The sequence below is a fragment of the Acinonyx jubatus genome, chromosome B3 (assembly GCF_027475565.1).
Source record: "Acinonyx jubatus isolate Ajub_Pintada_27869175 chromosome B3, VMU_Ajub_asm_v1.0, whole genome shotgun sequence".
NCBI lineage: Eukaryota > Metazoa > Chordata > Mammalia > Carnivora > Felidae > Acinonyx > Acinonyx jubatus.
In genome coordinates, this window is record NC_069386.1 from 47,077,418 (window position 1) to 47,096,784 (window position 19,367).

Below are 19,367 nucleotides of genomic sequence, written 5' to 3' on the forward strand. Positions count from 1 at the left end.
AAGAAATCATTCCATTATTTTCTTGTGAAATTCTGAAATTATTTGGAGAAATTATTTGTTCTGAACACATTATCTAAGTTAGAGAATCTTAAGTATTCAAAATGGTCAGTGTCTTCACTTCCTATATTTGATTTAGTGGGAAAAAGGCAAACTGATCTCATTTATGAGGTATATGGAATTTATTTTGGGCTTATTTCCTTCTCTAAACTAAAAAAGTATTTTTTAAGTTTATTTATTTTGAGAGAGAGAGAGAAAGTATGAGTGGGGAAGGGACAAAGAGAGAGGGAGAGCGAGAATCCAATTGGGCTCCACAGTCAGTGAAGAAAGAGTCCGATGTGGGGCTGCATCCTACAAATTGTGAGATCATGACCTGAGCCGAAATCAAGAGTCAGACGCTTCACCAACTGAGCCACCCAGGGTCCCCTAATTTTTTTTTTTTAATTTGAGTATAGTTGACACACAGTAATCCACTAGTTTCAGGTTACAGCATATGGTAATTCAACTTCTCTATAAATGCTACGCTCACCACAAGTGTAGCTACCATCTGTCACCATACAACACTATTGTAATATCATTGACTATATTCTCTATGCTGTACCTTTTATTCCCATGACTTATTCCATAACTGGAAGCCAGGATCTCCACTCCCCTTCCCACATTTTTCCCATTCCCTACCACATTCACCTCCAGCAACTATCAGTTTGTTTTCTCTATAGGTCTCTTTATGCTTTTTGCTTGTTTATTCATTTGTTTTGTTTTTTAGATTCCACATATGAGTGAAATCATACAGTATTTGTCTTTTTGTATCTGACTTATTTCACTTAGTGTAATGCCCTTTAGGTCTATCCATGTTGTTATAAATGGTAAAATTTCATCCTTCTTTGTGGCTGTATAATATTGCAGTGTGTGTACACATATATACATACATATACACACATGTATGTACATATATGTACAAGTTATATATATATGTATATATATAACTTCTTCATTTATACACTTATATATTGATAGATATTTGGTTTGCTTCCATATAAATTTATGCCACAATGAACAAAGGGGTGCATATATCTTTTAGAATTTATGTTTTCCTTTTCTTTGGGTAAATACCCAGTAGTGGAATTATTGGGTCATGTGATAATTCTATTTTTAATGTTTTGAGGAACCTACATACTGTTTTCCACAGTGGCCATGCTATTAACATTCTCACCAACAGTACACAAGGGTCCCTTTTTTTTGTACATCCTCACCTTGTTCTTTCTTGTCTTTTTGATTTTAGCCATTATGATAGGATTTAAAGTGATCTCTCACTGTGTTGTTTTAATTTTAGTTAAAATACTTCAATATTGGTTTCAGGAGTAGAATTTAGTGATTCATCATTTACATACAACACCCAGTGCGCATCACAAATGCCCTCCTTAATACCCATCATCCATCTATCCCATCTCCCACCTATCTCTCTCCATCAACTCTCAGTTTGTTCTCTATCATTAAGAGTCTCTTGTGGTGTGTTTCCCTCTCTCCTCCCCCCCCCCCAATATATTCACCTATTTTGTTTCTTAAATTCTACATGAGTTAGATCATATGGTATTTGTCTTTCTCTAATTGACTTATTTCACTCAGCATAATACACTCTAGCTCTATCTATCTTGCAAATGGCAAGATTTCATTGTGGTTTTGATTTGCATTGCCCTGATGATGAATGATGTTGAGCATCTTTTTATGTGACTGTTGGGCATCTGTATGTCTGCTTTGGAAAAATATCTATTCAGGTCGTCTGCCCATTTTTTAATTGAAATGTTTGTGTTGAGTTGTGTAACTTCCTTATATATTTTAGATATTAGCCTTTTGTCAGATATATCATTTGTAAATATTTTTTCTCAGTCAGTACATTGTCTTTATTGTTTTGTTGATGGCTTCCTTCACTGTGGAAAAGCTTTTTTTTTTAAGTTTATTTATTTTGAGAGAGAGAGTGCACGCATGAGCTTAGAAGGGGCAGAGGGAGAGGGAGAAAGAGAATCTCAAGCAGGCTCTGTACTGTCAGTGCAGATCCTGATGCGGGGCTTGATCTCATCAACTGTGAGATCATGACCTGAGCTGAAGTCAGGAGTTGGCCACTTAAGTGAATGAGCCACCAGGTGCCCCAAAAGCATTTTTTTTATTTCAAGTTTTTATTTAAATTTTAATTAGTTAACATATATGGTAAAATTGGTTTCAGGTGTAGAATTTTAGTGATTTCGTCACTTACACATAACACCCAGTGCTCATCCCAACAAGTGCCCTCCTTAATACCCATCACCCATTTAGCCCATCTCCGCCCACCTCCATCCATCAACCCTCAGTTTGTTCTCTATAGTTAAGTCTCTAATGGTTTGCTTCCCTCTCTCTGTTGTTTTTTTTCTCCCTTCCCCTATGTTCATCTCTTTTGTTTCTTAAGTTCCATATGAGTGAAATCATATGGTATTTGTCTTTCTCTGACTTATTTCACTTAGCATAATACACTCTAGCTCCATCCACATCATTGCAAATGGCAAGATTTTGAGGGCTAAGTAATATTCCATATATATATATGTATATATATGTATTTACATAAATATGTATATCAAAATACGTTCACACACACACACACACACACCTTCTTTATTCATTAGTCGATGGACTTTTGGGCTCTTTTATAATTTGGTTATTGCTGATAATGCTGCTATAAACATCAGGGTGCATGTGCCCCTTCAAATCTGTAGTTTGGTATCCTTTGGGTAAATACCTAGTAGTGCTGGACAGTAGGACAGTTCTATTTTTAACTTTTTGAGGAAACTCCATGCTGTTTTCCAGATGGCTGTACCAGTTTGCATTCCCACTAACATTGTAAGAAGGTTCTCCTTTCCACATCCTCGCCAACATCTGTTGTTTCTCGTGTTGTTAATTTCAGCCATGCTGACATGTGTGAGGTGGTATCTCATTGTGGTTTTGACTTCTATTTCCCTGATAGTGAGTGATGTTGAGCATCTTTTCATGTGTCTGTTAGCCATCTGGAAGTCTTCTTTGGAAAAATGTCTATGTCTTCCCATTTCTTAAGTGCATTCTTTATTTTTTGGTTGTGAGTTTGATTCTTTATGGATTTTGGATACTAACCCTTTATCAGATATGTCATCTGCAAATATCTTCTGCTATTCCATAGGTTGTCTTTTAGTTTTGTTGATTGTTTCTGTTGCTGTGCAGAAGCTTTTTATCTTTATGAAGTCCCAGTAGTTTATTTTTGTTTTTGTTTCGCTTGCCTCCAGAGATATGTCTAGTAAGGGGTTGCTATGGCCGAGGTCATAGAGTTTGCTGCCTATGTTTTCCTCTAGGATTTTGATTGTTTCCTGTCTCATATTTAGGTCTTTCATCATTTTTAATTTATTTTTGTGTATGGTGTGCAAAAGCTTTTTATTTTAATATAGTCCCAGTTGTTTATTTTTGCTTTTGTTTCCCTTGCCAAGGGAGACGTATACAGAAAAACATTGTAACAGCCGATGTCAGAGATACTACTCTGTGTGTTCTCATACGAGTTTTGTATGGTTTTGGGTCTCACAGTTAGGTCTTTAATCCATTTTGAGTTTATTTTTGTGTATGGTGTAAGAAAATGGTCCAGTTTCATTCTTTTGCATGTAGCTGTCCAGTTTTCCCAGCACCATTTATTGAAGAGGCTGTCTTTTCCCCATTGTATAGTTTTGCCAGTGTTCACTGTCATAGGTTAATTGACCATATAAGCAAGGGTTTATTTCTAGTCTGCCTTTTCTGATCCATTGATTTATGTGTGTTGTGCCTATACCATACCATTTTGATTACTACAGCCTTGTAGTATATCTTGCAATTGGGAATTCTGATACCTCCAGTTTTGTTCTTCTTTCTCAAGATTGCTTTGATTTTTCAGGGTCTTTTGTGGTTACCTTCTCTAAACTGTTGAAATGTAACTGGGTTTGGAGATAATGGGAGCTAATGCCCTTGGATTTCTCTCCCCTACCATGGACATTAATATGTCAAACCAAATCTTGAGCAATTCTAAAATGGTTTCTCCTTTTCAAAGTGGGTACAATATATTTGCCCCTACTATGTAATTACAAGTCAGTAGGTAGGAGCTATGTGTCAAAATATGGTGGTTTCTGGCAGTTTGGACCTCTATTTTTGATACCCGGTAAGCAGAGAAGGATGGGAGAATCAGTGAAATGAAAAGATAAATGAAACTTTAGTGTAGTCCTTCATTTAGGACAAACTGGACCAGCTTCTGCCAGTGATTCTAAGGTTACTAGTTTTTTCAGTCTTCTGGTCCTGGTGGTGCTTGTTTATTATAAATTAAATATTCCAGACTTAATTCAATATTGCCAACAAAATGACAAAATAGAGCCCTAGTCTGGCATCAAAATCTTCTGCCTTCACTAATGGTCTTATTATTATTAATTTTTTTGCTTCACAGTTTCACAAATATTTTGTTTCTTTTGATTCCTGTCTCTTGTTAGTTCTTTCTTCTATCCATACAGAGTAGTTTTTTACTCTTATCTTGCCTAACTTTAGATCATACCTAAGTGTTTAGAAGTGGATAGATAATTTCATATGATAGCAAATAAGGCTGGTCCTAACAGGAGTATACCAGCAATCAAAATAAATATCTAATGTATGGTGTTTAAGAGTTGGGGGAAGTATGGCAGGGAAATCTCAAAATATGAAGGATATTTAAGTGGTAAAAGGCTTTACGAGCCTGTGTGGTACATCAAATAAATTCTGGACAGTAAGGTTGACTCCCAACTCTACCCATGTCATTAATAATAACTAACATTTATTGAGCACATGTAATGTGCCAGACACTCTTCTTTTTTGTATTTATTGACTCATTTAATTCTCACAAATTAATGAGATATGTGCCAATTTTATGGGTAAGACAGTTGAGGTACAGATACATAATTTTCTCAAGGTCACATAGCTTTCAAGTAGAGAGACTCCATTTAAATTATGGCAGTCTGTCTTCAGAGACCAAAGTAATAAGCACTGTACGCTATTGCTTCTCTGGTTGTACTTGTGGTTACACATGTAATTCCTGCTTTGTTTCTGATTGGCTGCGGAGCTACATGGGACCTGAGCTTCAGTGTGTTTTCACAGGAGGGTAGGCAGCAGCTGACACACTTGTAGCATTGATGTACTGTAGGCAATAGGACATTTCAGCAAACAATGGCCATAAATTGGTCTATTAGTAAGATTAATTTGGCAATGATACTCAGCATATTTAAGAGTGGAAAACATCCAGAGGCAGAGAGATCAGTTAAGCTTTTTCACTTTTCTTGGAATGATTATAAGGGAGCCTGATTCACAGGAAAGGAATTGGCTGTGAAGCAATGCAGTGGAAATTTGAAGTAGAGCCACCACTTTTAATCCTGGTTCTATTGCTTAATAGACTTATTTAGCATTTTTGGGCTTCAGATTTTTCTCATCTATAAGACAGGGACAGTTGTACAATCTCTTAGGGCTCAAGTCTAATTCTAATACACTGTGATATTTCTGAATTGAATTGTTGATTGATTGAAATAAACTAATAAAAATGGGGGTGGGGTAAAGCTCTGGATGATGACTCTGAGGTTATCTGTTTGGAAGTGATGGTTGGAATTTTTCTTCAAGGATGAAATAAATAACCCTGAGCAGTTCTGAGTGGTAAATATTTCCATCTGAATGTTTCGCAGGCATCACAAGTTCATTTTCCCCCCACAGTATATGTTGTTTCTCCGCCTGAATTTCCTTTCTTGGTTAATAGTATTACCATTCTCTTGCCACTTGAGGCAGACATATAGGTGGTCCTATTTACTCTACTCATTTATCTTTATCAAGTTGGTACTTATATTCTGTTGGTTTTTATTTTGTTTGTTGTCTCCCTAAACCTTCCTCTTCTTTATTGACACTACTGCTTTACTTGAAACAGGCATTAACTGTCTCTTCTCTGGACTTCCTGGGTGGAACCTATCCTCTCCTAATACTACCCTTTCTCTTTTTTTCTTAAAATGTTTATTTATTTTAATAGTAAAGGAGAAAGTAGAGGAGGGGGTATTTATTTTGAGAGGGGGGCAGGGAGAATCCCAAGCAGGCTCTCCACTCAGCATGGAGACCCACCCACATGGGGCTTGAGCTCACGACCACGAGATCATGACCTGAGCCAAAATCAATAGTCAGACACTCTTCTGAGCCATCCAGGCATCCCTACCCTTTGCATTTCTGATGCACAAATTTAATCGTACTTTCCTGTTCGCCTGAAAATAAAGTTCTTAACATAAGCACTTTACCCAGGCAATCAACATCTTTCCTGAAGTTGTCCTTGCTATTTCTTCAATTGTGTTTTTGACCCCTCTCCTTTGTTCCCTACATTTCAGGCTTATGAGACCACTCAGGTTCTTGTATCATTGTCTTGTTTCATACTTCTTTTCTTTTGCATTGCCTTGAATCCCTTTCTCCTGCTTTGCTAACCCTTGCTCTTGCTGCAAAACCAGGTTTACTGTAGTATATTCATTGCTTCCTTGCATGTTCCCCTTCATAGTGGCTCAGTCCTTTGTACAGTCATTCCGTCATATAGATGTCTCTTTTTCAACAGTACATAAGCATTTGCTTCTATATGTTTCCTTTATGGTGATGGTGAATTCCTTGATAGGAGGGACTGTGTCTTTGGACTGGAACTCTTAGCACAGTACCTGATGCATGTGCAACCTAGTAAATGTTTAGCTCAGTTACCCTTTCTGCATATCTATTAACATCTCCCACAACATATGATCAGAAATGGTAGACTAGATGTTTTACTACAATTTATTAGTCTGGTGATTACTATCTTAAATCCAATCATGAGTGTCTAAGTGGAAGATCTTAAGAACTGATTGATTTTACTATTGGCTTTTACAACTTTTTAGCTTTTTTCATATGCTTACAAATATTCTGAAATTGAAGATTACATTTTAAAACTCAGCATTGAAATTTGGGGCTTTTAAATGTGATTAGAAGGAAAGAATGTAGTCTGGCTGAAATGAATCTGAACATTTTTCCCTTTATAGCTCTTCCCTTTAACCCGTGGTTATGTATATAGGATGAATGAAACCTGCAAAGAACACACTAATGTAATTGACCTGAAATATTTATTTTACATGTAGCCTTGGATTAGTTATGTGACCTGCAGAAAAATGCAAGAAGTGACATTTAGTTTACTTTAACCTTTAGAGAGAAAGGATTGTCCTTTATCAGAAAGATCTGTTTCAGCAAGTTCACATACAGAGAAAAAGTAACTTATTTGCAATCTTGATTTCTAATCATTGTTGAAATTGATCACCAGTCTTTCTGTTCTCTTTACACTGAAATCTTAGTGTTTGTTTTAAATGCTGTACTACATTTTTCTATAAAAAGTTATTGCAACATTCCCAGGTGAAAAGTGTAATTAACTTAAATAGCAGGTCTTTAGCTCAGAACTTTGAGCTTAGCAAATTTCACTGTCTTCTGCCAAGCAATTGAATATCTCAAATGATGACTATTTCAGCAGGTATCTTTAATGAATAAGTATTACAGGTAAGAACATTTTTTTCTTTTCCAATAAATGTTAATGAGTTGCATTAAAATTTGTTAATCTTTTTTTAATTTTTTAATCTTAAAGTATGCTTTTGTAATTCTAAAAATGTAGTGTACATTTTAGTGATGAATTTGTAACTCTGAAATTTTTTATAGTGTGCTTTTCTAATTTTTTAAATATTTTCTTAAGTATTTCACTGGTTATTATAATTCTGTTCCGTAACCAGAATATCAGTATAGTTAAAATAAGATTGGGATCATAGACCTCTTACTGCTAATTATTTCAATAACTTACTTTGTTCTCATTTACTAGTTTCTTAGCCAGTAAAATGAAGCGTAATAAAAACCTCTGTCACTAACCTACCTTCCAGAGATAGTAGGAGGACCCAGTTTCCCCAAATGAAATGACAGCAATAATAGTAACACATGCTTATTGGCTTTCATTTTAATTGTTGCATAAAATCCGTTCATTAAAACAGCCATATGTGAAAATGATAAGCATAATAAAGTTTCTTTTGTAAGAATGTAAGGTTGATCTTTGATAATATTTCAGTAATAAGCTGAGAAGGAAAATTCTTTTATAAAATATTTTTAAACTACTTTGTGAGTAGTTTGTTGCACGGCTTTTCAAACTGAGTTTAAAATATTAACTGCTTAGAAATAAAAATCAGTTGTAATATACAAATTTATTTTAAAGATTTTTAAAATTTATTTATTTTTGAGAGAGTATATGCACATGAGTGTGCTAAAGGGGGAGGGGCAGAGGGAAAAAGAGAATCCCAAGCAACGTGGACTCACTCTAATGAATGGTGTGATTATGACCTGAGCCAAAATTGAGAGTCAGACACTTAACCAACTGAGCCACCCAGGCATTCCTATTCAAATTTACTTTAAAATTTCATTAGTCCAATGTTTACTTTTTGTTTCTTCAGACTAAGGTCTCATATTTTCTTACTATTTTGTAGATATTATTCTTAAGACCAACATTTTCCTGTATAAATCATTAAAGCAATGAGGTTAGACTAAACACTTGAAATTTCATCTGTATGAATATTGTTTTTCACAGTTAAACACTTTCAAGAATTACAAAATCTTTGACTCCCAAAATGATTGACATTTATGCATTTTGTCAATATTTCTGCAAGTTTTATTTGCTTAAATTTGTTTAGTAAATTAGTTATAAATTATCGTAATACACTACTAACAGAGTAAAAGAACAAAAAAAAACATGCTCAATTTCCAATGGTTTGCAATCTCATGCAATAATTAAAATATAGATAAGTAATTTTACACAAATTATTGTTAATATCTAGTAAATTATTAGCCTTTATCAACCCACTTTTTTCAGTTTGACTACAGAGAATGGAGAAAGAAAAGGATGTATGTACACCAGCTGTATTTCACTAACCATGAGAGTAGCTTTTAGGATATTTGACATTTCTATCCTATTATATGTCTTCATTTGTGTACATGAAATTTAAGTCAGTATAACTGTTGCTTATGTTAAATGTATTAACCTTTTAGGTATAACTGTAAGCCTTCATAAAATAATGAATTCACCTTACTATGTATTAATGGCATTTTAGATCAGGTAGGCACTCAACTTATATGGTTTATAATTGAGCTTAATATATAATATCAGCAAATAATATTGAGTTATCAGCAGTTTGTAAAAGATTTTTTGGGAAAGCTAGCTTTTATATTAAATTATTTCAAAAGATTTGATAGATGGTATATGCCTTTCTGAATGTTGTAATAAGTTACAATTAGTTTTTTATTTCTAGAAGCCAAGTTTAAAAATTTATAGTTACTATTTGAGCTATGCTTATGAAGGCTCTTGAGATTATATCCTTCAGAATTCTAAATTATTTCTGTGAGTTTGCCACTTTAATTGTAATAGATATCAAAATAGCATTACATTGAATTTCATAATAGATAAAATTTCTCTTTCTCTTTTCTCCCTTTTTAAGCCCTATAATAGTAAATACTCATGCATATTTATATATGAGGCATAAAACGTGCTTTCATTTTTTAAATGAAAAGTAATTCCTTTTTTGAAATTGTTTTACTAATGTATTATGTCCTTTATTTATAATTGTATTTAACATAGAGAAAATTTCATAAGTGCTCTTAACTTTAGAAAAGAAGGAAATACATGTCTGTATTAATTTATTTAGCACATTTATTGAATCTGTTTATTTTGTGCATTTTATTTTTCCCTTAAAACATTTATAGAAGTCATTTACAAATCTACTTTAATTTAGATTTACATTTTAATTATTTTAAACATGCAAAAAAGAACTGTCTCATATTTTTCCATTGTAAATATAAAATATTCAATACTTATTTTGTTTTCAAGATTAAAAAATGAAGCTCCCACCAAGGAACAAGAACCTGTGTCTGAGGTAAATTTTGTTTTATTTGTACTTTAAAGGTTTATACATTTGAAAGTATTATTGGTTTAATTTTTCAGACATTTCAATTCATTGTGTGTACATCAATAATTATTGGCATATGGCATATTATCAGGGAAAAAAAATTTGAGATTTGTTTTTTGTTTGTCTTTAGATAATAAAAATATGTAACTCTAATAAGGTGTTTTTGTTTTTACAAAGGCATCACATATTTCACCTGCCTGTTGTTTAGTTCAACTAGTGAGTTAATGGAGATAAATTTATGGTATAAAAATCCTGAAATCAGTAAAACCTCAAAGATTTGACACTTTGCAATACTAATCTTTCCAGATGATTATATTTTCTGGGATTTTTTAAAAGACTTAACTGGTTTTTAAAATAGAAATATTTTATGTTTTAGCTACTTACTAAATGTGTTTTACCTATCTTAAACTGGTACTCTTAATATAACACTCAGGATTATCATATAAATGTTATTTACTAGGCAGTCTACTGGATGTGTATAGAAATAGTTTTGCTCAAGTACTTGTTCTTTTGATGTCATTATTTTTAATATTACAAAATATTACATGTCTCCTTCTGAGTGTAATGAAGTGAGGCAGGTTCAGCATTTATGTTTGGAACAGCATTTCTTGTCTTGTAGAGTTAGTGAGACCTAGACAGAATTAGCCGCCTTCTTCCAAGCAGCCTTCTTTTACACCACAGAAAGTTTCCTTCTGTTTGAAACGTTTTTAACTACAAATAAGTTTCATAGAAATGGGATTTTTTTGACTATATGATTATTCTTGAGTGAGTTTTGGTAGTTGTAGTTTTTAATGTTGATTTATCTGTGTAGAGTTGTTTGTACTGTTTCCTTATTCTTTTAATGTCTGTAAGGTCTGCAGTGATAATCCTCTTGTTCATTCCTGATGTTAATAGTTTGTGAGTTCTTTTTTTTCTATTATTGCCATATATTTTACTTTTATATAGGTTGTAAAGACAAAGTACAGTGTTACTGTTTTTGTTTTAGATAGTTATTTTTTTAGAGCAGTTAAAAATTCTAAAAAAAAGTTTCACATTCACTGCTGTTTTTACCATGCCCAATGCTCGTTGTTTCTTTGTTAGCTCCCCATTTCTGTCTAGTATCACATTCTTTTTGCATAAACAACTTCCTTTGATATATTTTATGTTGCAGATCTACTGGTAATTAATTCTTCTGTGCTTTTTTCATTTAAAAATACCTATATTTTTCATTTTTGAAAGATATTTTTTGGTGAGTGTAGAATCATTTTATTATCTCTTGGTTTACATATTTTCTGACAGAATGTCTTACTGAATTTTGATCTTTTATATATATATGTATATATATATGCATATATATGTGTATATATATGTATATATATATATGCATATATATGTGTATTTATATATATGTATATATGCATATATATGTATATATATGCATATATATGTGTATATATGTATATATATGCATATATGTCTGTGTGTATATATGCATATATATGTGTGTATATATGTATATATATGCATATATGTGTGTGTGTGTATATATATGTATATATATGCATATATGTGTGTGTGTATATATATGCATATATATGTGTGTGTATATATATGCATATATGTGTGTGTGTGTGTGTGTGTGTGTGTATATATATATATATATATAAATTTTTTGGTTGTCCTTAAGATTTTATCTTTATTTTATCTATAGTTCTCATCAGTTTGAGCATGATGTATCTTATTCTGGATCGTACATATGTTTATTTATGTTTATCTAGTTGTTTATTTATTTGGGACATTTACCCTGATTGGTGTTCTCTAAGCTGTCCTGAATCTTCTACTTTTGGGGTTTCAATTTCCTCTGAGTTGTCCTGTATCTTCTACTTCAGTTTCCTAAATACTATACCATTTGATGTTTGTCCCTGTTTTTAGATGCCTTGTTTTAGTCTCCACCCTACCCCACACACACTTTTTTGTGTTTTAGTGTGGGTGGTTTCTACCTATTGACCTTTATTCAGTTTCACTGATTCACTTTTTCAGTGTATCAGGTCTGCTGATGAGCTCATCAAAGGTATTTTTCATCCCTGTCATTTGTTGTTGTAGTTGTTATTTTCCTAGCATTTGCATTGATTTTTGCAGTTTCTGACCCTCTGCTAAAATTCCCATTCTGGTCATGCATGTTGTTCTCCTTTTTTACCAAAGGATTTAACATACTAATAATAGTAATTTAAAATTTTCTGTCTGATAGTTCCAGTAGCTGGGTCATTTATAAGTCTGGTTCTATTGATTGCTTTGTCTCCTTACAGTCCATTTTTTCCCATTGCTTTTTTTTGGTGTTATATCATGTTTGGTTAAAAGCAAGAAATTATATCTAGGACTAAGATAAATAGTGTATATATATCTGAAAATAGGTGTACCTTTTCTTATGTTAAGTCATTACTATGGAATTTTGTTTCACTTAATAGTGAGTTGAACTGGGTTGTAGCTTTCTTGTTGCCATGGTTACCCTTAACATACTACAGGTTCAATTCCTCTGGTATTTCTTTGTGCTTAGGGTGGGAGTTATATCACTGGAGGTTTTTTCCCTCAATATCCTTGTTTCACACTCAGCTTTAGTCCTTGTGACACTGAGTTTTAGAGGGTGTGTCTTTCTCTCTCCACACTGTTGCCTTTTTTTCAGCAGTAGTGCTGTTGTTTGTTATTTGGTGTTTGCTAGCCTGGAGGTGGGTGGTGGAGCGTGGGGTGATGTTCTGTATTCTGGTTTTGCCTCACTCTTAAGATGGCTGTGTTCTGGGTCTTGAGATTAGGAATTTTTTCTTCCATCCCCTAGCCACAGTTGGTCTCTGTGCCATGGGGACAACAGAGTTTGCCCATCTTCTTTCCAGTATGTAGAGGCATGAAGAAAATTTATGAATCCATACGAATATGAATCCATATTTTCATCACGTCATCTACTGATTCTTTTCTGATACATTCATACTTGACTAGAATAAATCTTTGAACTCTTACTTTCCTTTGCTTGCCCTGTTTCATCTGTGTCAAATGAAACCAGACTTTTATACATAAACCAAATTTCTTAAATTTATTTTTTGTTAAAAGAAAAAACCTTATACTAAAAATTCAGCAAGCCATCATCAGAGTTAAAGGCAGTCATATTGAATGGAAGGCTACATAGAACGATCTTGGTCCAGGTATGTCTTTCAAGTATAATGTGGTGTGGATAGTTCTTTGAATAGATGCAAGTATTTATTTTAGGTACATCTGTGATAGGATGGATAGGTTGAATTAATCTTCAAGATTTTGATTAGATGGTGTTATCATGCCCAGATAATATTTTCCTGGTATCACTCTTTTTCATTCTGTAGTTTTACATTTTCTCTTTGAAAGTTAGATCCTTTCCTATACTAGATTATAGTTGGAATTATGATTTAGTGGCTTCTAACATAGCCTCTGTTACACAACTATTTGTATTCTGTATGCTCAACAGTCTACTGCTATTGATCTATAACTGTATGTATACCATGAATCTTCCCCTCCAATTTGAGGGTTAGTGGAGTTTCATTATAATGTAGGTAGGGAGTAAGAAGAATCAGGTAGAGATGCCTTTTTTTTCTAAGTTTTTATTTAAATTCCCGTTAACATATAGTATAATATTAGTTTCAGGTGTACAATATACTGATTCAACACTTCATACCACAACCAGTGATCATCACAGCAAGTGCACTCACTCCCTGTTGCCCATCACCTATTTTACCCATCCCCTCCACCTCCCTTCTGGTAACCATCAATTTGTTCTCTGTCGTTAAGAGTCTGTTTCTTGGTTTGCATATCTCTTCGTTTTCACTTTGCTCATTTCTTTTGTTTCCTAAATTCCATATATGAGTGAAATCATATTGTGTTGTCTTTCTCTGACTGACTTATTTCGCTTAGCATAATATTCTCTAGCTCTGTCCATGCCGTTGCAAATGACAAGAATTTCATTCTTTTTTTATGGCTGAGTAATACTACATCTTCTTTAAACATTCATCAGCCAATGGACATTTGGGCTGTTTCCATAATTTGGCTATTGTAGATAATGTAGATAATAACCCCAATCTCAAGATTGGGGTACATGTATCCCTTTGAATTAGTATTTTGTATTCTTTGGTAAATACCTAGCAGTGCAATTGCTGGATGGTAGGGTAGTTCTGTTTTTAACTTTTTGAGAAACCTCCACACTGTTTTCCACAGTGGTTGCACCAGTTTGCATTTTCATCAATAGTGCAAGCCACATCTTCTCTAACACCTCATTTCTTGTGTTGTTGATTTTAGCCATTCTGACAGATATGCAGTGATACCTCATTGTAGTTTTGTTTTGTATTTCCCTGATGATCAGTGAGGTTGAGCATCTTTTCATGTGTCTGTTGGCCATCTGTATGTCTTCTTTGAAAAAATATTTATTCATGTCTTCTGCTCATTTTTGAATTGGGTGATTTGTTTTTTGGGTGTTAAGTTTTATAAGTTCTTTATAGATTTTGGATCCTAACCCTTTATTGGCTATGTCATTTGAAAATATCTTCTCCCATTCTGTAGGTTGTCTTTTAGTTTTGTTGATTGTTTCCTTCGCTGTACAGAAGATTTTTATTTTGATGAAGTCCCAGTAGTTTATTTTTGCTTTTGTTTCCCTTGCCTCAGGAGATCGATCTAGAAAGAAGTTGCTAAGGCTGATGTCAAAGAGGTTACTGCCTGTGTTCATGAGAATTTTTATTTTTTCCTGTATCACATAAAGTCTTTCATCCATTTTGAATTTATTTTTGTTTATGGTGTTTCTTTTTTTTTTTTAATTTTTTTTCAACGTTTATTTATTTTTGGGACAGAGAGAGACAGAGCATGAACGGGGGAGGGGCAGATAGAGAGGGAGACACAGAATCGGAGACAGGCTCCAGGCTCTGAGCCATCAGCCCAGAGCCTGACGCGGGGCTCGAACTCACAGACTGCGAGATCGTGACCTGGCTGAAGTCGGGCGCTTAACCGACTGCGCCACCCAGGCGCCCCTGTTTATGGTGTTTCTTAAGAAAGTGGTCCAGGTTCATTTTTTTCCATGTTGCTGTCCAGTTTTTCCAGCACCATTTGTTGAAGGGACTTTTTCCCATTGATTATTCTTTCCTGCTTTGTTGAAGATTAATTAACCATATAGTTGTGGGTTCATTTCTGGGTTCTCTGTTCTATTCCATTGATCTATGTGTTTGTTTTTGTGCCAGTACCATATTGTCTTGGTCACTACAGCTTTATAATATAACTGGAAATCTGGAATTGTGATGCTTACAGCTTTGCTTTTCTTTTTAGGATTGCTTTGGCTATTCAGCATCTTTTGTGGTTCCATTCAAATTTTAGGATTGTTTGTTCTAGCTCTGTGAAAAATGCTGTTGGTATTTTATTAGAGATTGCACTAAATGTGTAGATTGCTTTGGGTAGTATTGACATTTTAACAGTATTTTTTCTTCCAATCCATGAGCATGGAATGTCTCTCTTTGTGTTTTTGTCATCTTCAGTTTCTTTAATCAGCATTTTATAGTTTTCAGAGGACAGGTTTTTCACCTCTTTGGTTAGTTTTATTTCTAGGTATGTTATTATTTTGGGTGCAATTGTAAATGGGATTGATTCCTTAATTTCTCCTTGTGCTGTTTCATTGTTATGTATAGAAACACATCAGATTTCTGTGTGCGGTGCCTGGGTGGCTCAGTGGGTTAAGCATCTGACTCTTGATTTCAGCTCAGGTCATGATCTCATGGTTTGTGGGATTGAGCTCCCACTGTCAGCATGGAGCCTGCTTGGGATTCTCTCTCTCCCTCTCTCTCTCTGCTCCTCCTCCACTCGCATGCTCTCTCTCAAAATAAATAAATAAATAAATATAATTAATTAATTAATAAACACTAAAAAAAGGAAATGCAACAGATTTTCACACATTAATCCTGAAATTTTACTGAATTCATGTATCAGTTCTAGCAATTTTTTAGTGTAGTCTTATGGATTTTCTATATAGAGTATAGAGTATATATTTTCTATATGGATACTCTATATAGAGTATCATGTCATCTGCAAATAAAGAAAGGTTGAATTTTTTTTGCTAATTTGGATGCCTTTTATTTCCTTTTGTCATCTGCTGAGTGTAGGATTTCCAGTACTGTTAAATAGTAATGGTGAGAGTGAACATCCCTGTCTTATTCCTGACTATAGAGGAAAAGTTCAGTTTTTCCCTGTTCAGTATGATATTAGTTGTGTGTTTTTCATATATGGAATTTATTTTGTTGATATGAAGTTTATTATGATTATGTTTATAATTATTATTATTATGTATCACATTGATTGATTTGTAAATATTGAGCCATCTTGCAATCCAGGAATAAATCCTCCTTGATCGTGGTGAATGTGTTTTTAAATGTATTGTTAGATTCAGTTTTTTAGTATTTTATTGAGAATTTTTGCATTCGTGTTTATCGGGGTATTGGCCTTTAGCTCTCTTTTTTAGTGGAGTCTTTGTCTGGATTTGTTATCCGGGTAATTCTGGCCTCATACAATAGATTTGGAAGCTTTCCTTCCTTTCCCATTTTTTGGAATAGTTTGAGCACAGTAGGTATCAGCTCTTCTTTAAATGTTTGGTAGAATTCTCCTGTGAAGCCATTGAGTCCTGAACTTTTGTTTGTTGGGAATTTTTTGATTACTGATTCAACTTCTTTCCTGGTTATTGTTCTGTTCAAGTTTTCTATTTCTTCCTGTTTCAGTTTTAGTAGTTTATATGTTTCTAGGACTTTATCCATTTCTTCCAGGTTGTCTAGTTTGTTGGCGTATAGTTTTTCATAATATTCTCTTATAATTGTTTGTATTTCTGTGGTGTTGGTTATTATTTCTCCTCTCTCATTTGTGGTTTTATTTATTTGGATCCTTTCTCTTTTCTTTTTGATAAGTCTGGCTAGAGGTTTATCAATTTTATTGATTTTTTTTCAAAGAACTGGCTCCTGGTTTCATTGATGTATTGTTTTTTTAGTTTATCATTTCTGCTCTAATCTTTATTATTTCCTTCTTTCTGTTGGCTTTAGGCTTTATTTATTCTTCTTTTTCTAACTCCTTTAGGTGTAATATTAGTTTGTTTATTTGAGGTATTTTTGCTTCTTAAGGTAGGTCTCTATTGCTATATACTTCCCTCTTTTAGTGAAGTATAGCTTTTGTTGCATCCCAAAGGTTTTAGACCATTGTTTTCATTTTCATTTTTTCCCATGTATTATTTTTATTTCTTCTTTGATTTCCTTGTTGACTCATTCATTGTTTAGTAACAGGTTGTTTAACTTCCATGTATTTGTGGTCTTTCCAAATTTTTTCGTGTGGTTGATTTCAAGTTTCATAGCATTGTGGTCAGAAAATATGCATGACATGATCTCAGTCTTTTTGTGCTTGTTGAGGCCTGATTTGTTATCTAGTCTGTGATCTGTTTTGGAGAATTGCCCATGTGCACTTGAAAAGATGTGTTTTCTGCTTTAGGATGCAATGTTGTGAATATATCTCTTAAGTCCATATGGTCCAGTGTGTCAGTCAAAGTCATTGTTTCCTTGTTGATTTTCTGCTTACATGATCTGTCCATTGTTGTTAGTGGGATGTTTATGTCTGCTACTATTATTGTATTATTATTAATTAGTTCCTTTATGTTTGTTATTAATTGTTTTATATATTTGGATGCTTCCATGTTGGGTGCATTAATATTTACAATTGTTAGATCTCCTTTTTGGATTGTCCACTTTATTATGATGTAGTGTCTTCTTCATCATTTGTTAAAGTCTTTGTTTTGAAGTCTCGTTCATCCAATATAAGTATTGCTACTCTAGCTTCCTTTTGACATCCATTTGTGTGATAAGTGTTTCTCCATCCTCTCACTTTAAATTTGCAGGTGTCTTTAGGTCTAAAATGAGTCTCGCAGGCAGCATATGGATGGGTCTTGTTTTGTTTATCCATTCTGACACACTATGTCTTTTGATTGGAGGATTTAGTCCATTTACATTCAGAGTAATTATGATAACTGTGTATTTAGTCCTGATTTATTACTTGTTTTGTTATTGTTTCTGGAGATTTTCTCTGTTCCTTTCTTGCCTTTGTCATTTTTGGTCTTTCCTTTCCACTCAAAGAGTCCCCTTTAATATTTCTTGCAGGGCTGTGGGGCCATGTTAGTGGTCACGAACTGCTTTAGTTTTTGTTTACCTAGGAAACTCTATCTCTCCTTCCATTCTGAATGATAGCCTTGCTGAATAGAGTATTCTTGGCTGCACATTTTTCCCATTTATCACTTTGAATATATCATGCCACTCCCTTCTGGCTTGCCAAATTTCTGTTGAGAAATCTCCAGCTAACCTATGGGTGTTCTCTTGTAAGTCAAGGACTTCTTTTGTCTTGCTGCTCTTAAGATTTTTTTTCTTTATCACTGTATTTTGCAAATGTAGTTACAATATGTGTTGGTGTTGCCTGCTTTTGTTGATTTTGATGGGATTTCTCTGTGCCTCCTTGATCTGGATGTCTATTTCTTTCCCAGATTAAGGAAGTTTTCAGCTATCATTTCCTGAAATAAATTTTGTGCCCCCTTCACTCTCTTTCCTTCTTCTGGAACTCCTATAATATGAATATTATTATGTTTATGGAGTCACTGAGTTCCCTAAGTCTATTCTCATGGTCCATAATTCTTTCTCTTTTTTGTTCAGCTTCATTATTTTTCCATTATTTTGTCTTCCATATCACTAATTTGTTCCTCTGCTTATTCCAGCCTGCTGTTCCTTGCATCAAGCCTGTTTCTAATCTCATTAATTGCATTCTTCATCTCTGATTGGTTTTTTTAACTTTTTTATCTCTGTGGTATGAGTCATCCTGATGTCTTCTATTCTTTTCTCAATTCCAGTGAGTGATCATTATGATTGTTGCTTTAAATTCTCCATCAGGCATGTTACTTATATCTCTTTCACTTAACTCTGGCTGTGACCTTATCTTGTTCTTTCATTTGGGATAAATTCCTCTGTCTTGACATTTTATCTGATTCTCCTGGTATGTAATTTTCTATTGTTTGTAATCATTAACTTTTTATATTTTTCATATGAATGTTTATGTACACCTATTTGGTTGTTATGTATTTTAATTTATATAAATTAATTAAATGTTGGGGTGCCTGGTGGCTCAGTTGGTTAAGCATCCGACTTCAGCTCAGGTCATGATCTTACGGTTTGTAAGTTCGAGCCCCACGTTGGGCTCTGTGCTGACAGCTCAGAGCCTGCAGCCTGCTTCGGATTCTGTGTCCCCCTCTCTCTCTGCCCTTCCCCCACTCCCAGTCTGTCTCTCTCTCTCAAAAATAAATAAACATTTAAAAAATTAATTAAA

General features: G+C 33.8%; 1 protein-coding gene across 17 annotated transcripts in view; it reads left to right on the plus strand.

Annotated features, from left to right (window-relative positions):
* The window catches only part of ZNF280D (zinc finger protein 280D), a 375,018-nt gene that overhangs the window by 274,457 nt on the left and 81,194 nt on the right, over positions 1 to 19,367 (plus strand). For 16 of the 17 annotated variants that reach the window (XR_008299158.1, XR_008299156.1, XR_008299157.1 and 13 more), the window contains one exon: positions 9,923 to 9,968. Coding sequence is in view for 13 of the 17 variants with exons in the window: in XM_053223975.1 (XP_053079950.1) it covers positions 9,923 to 9,968 (46 nt within the window). In the remaining 4 variants the exon portion in view is untranslated. Of the gene's footprint in view, positions 1 to 9,087; positions 9,155 to 9,922; positions 9,969 to 19,367 lie in introns of all 17 variants that reach the window. The other variant, XR_008299159.1, reaches the window with a different exon arrangement.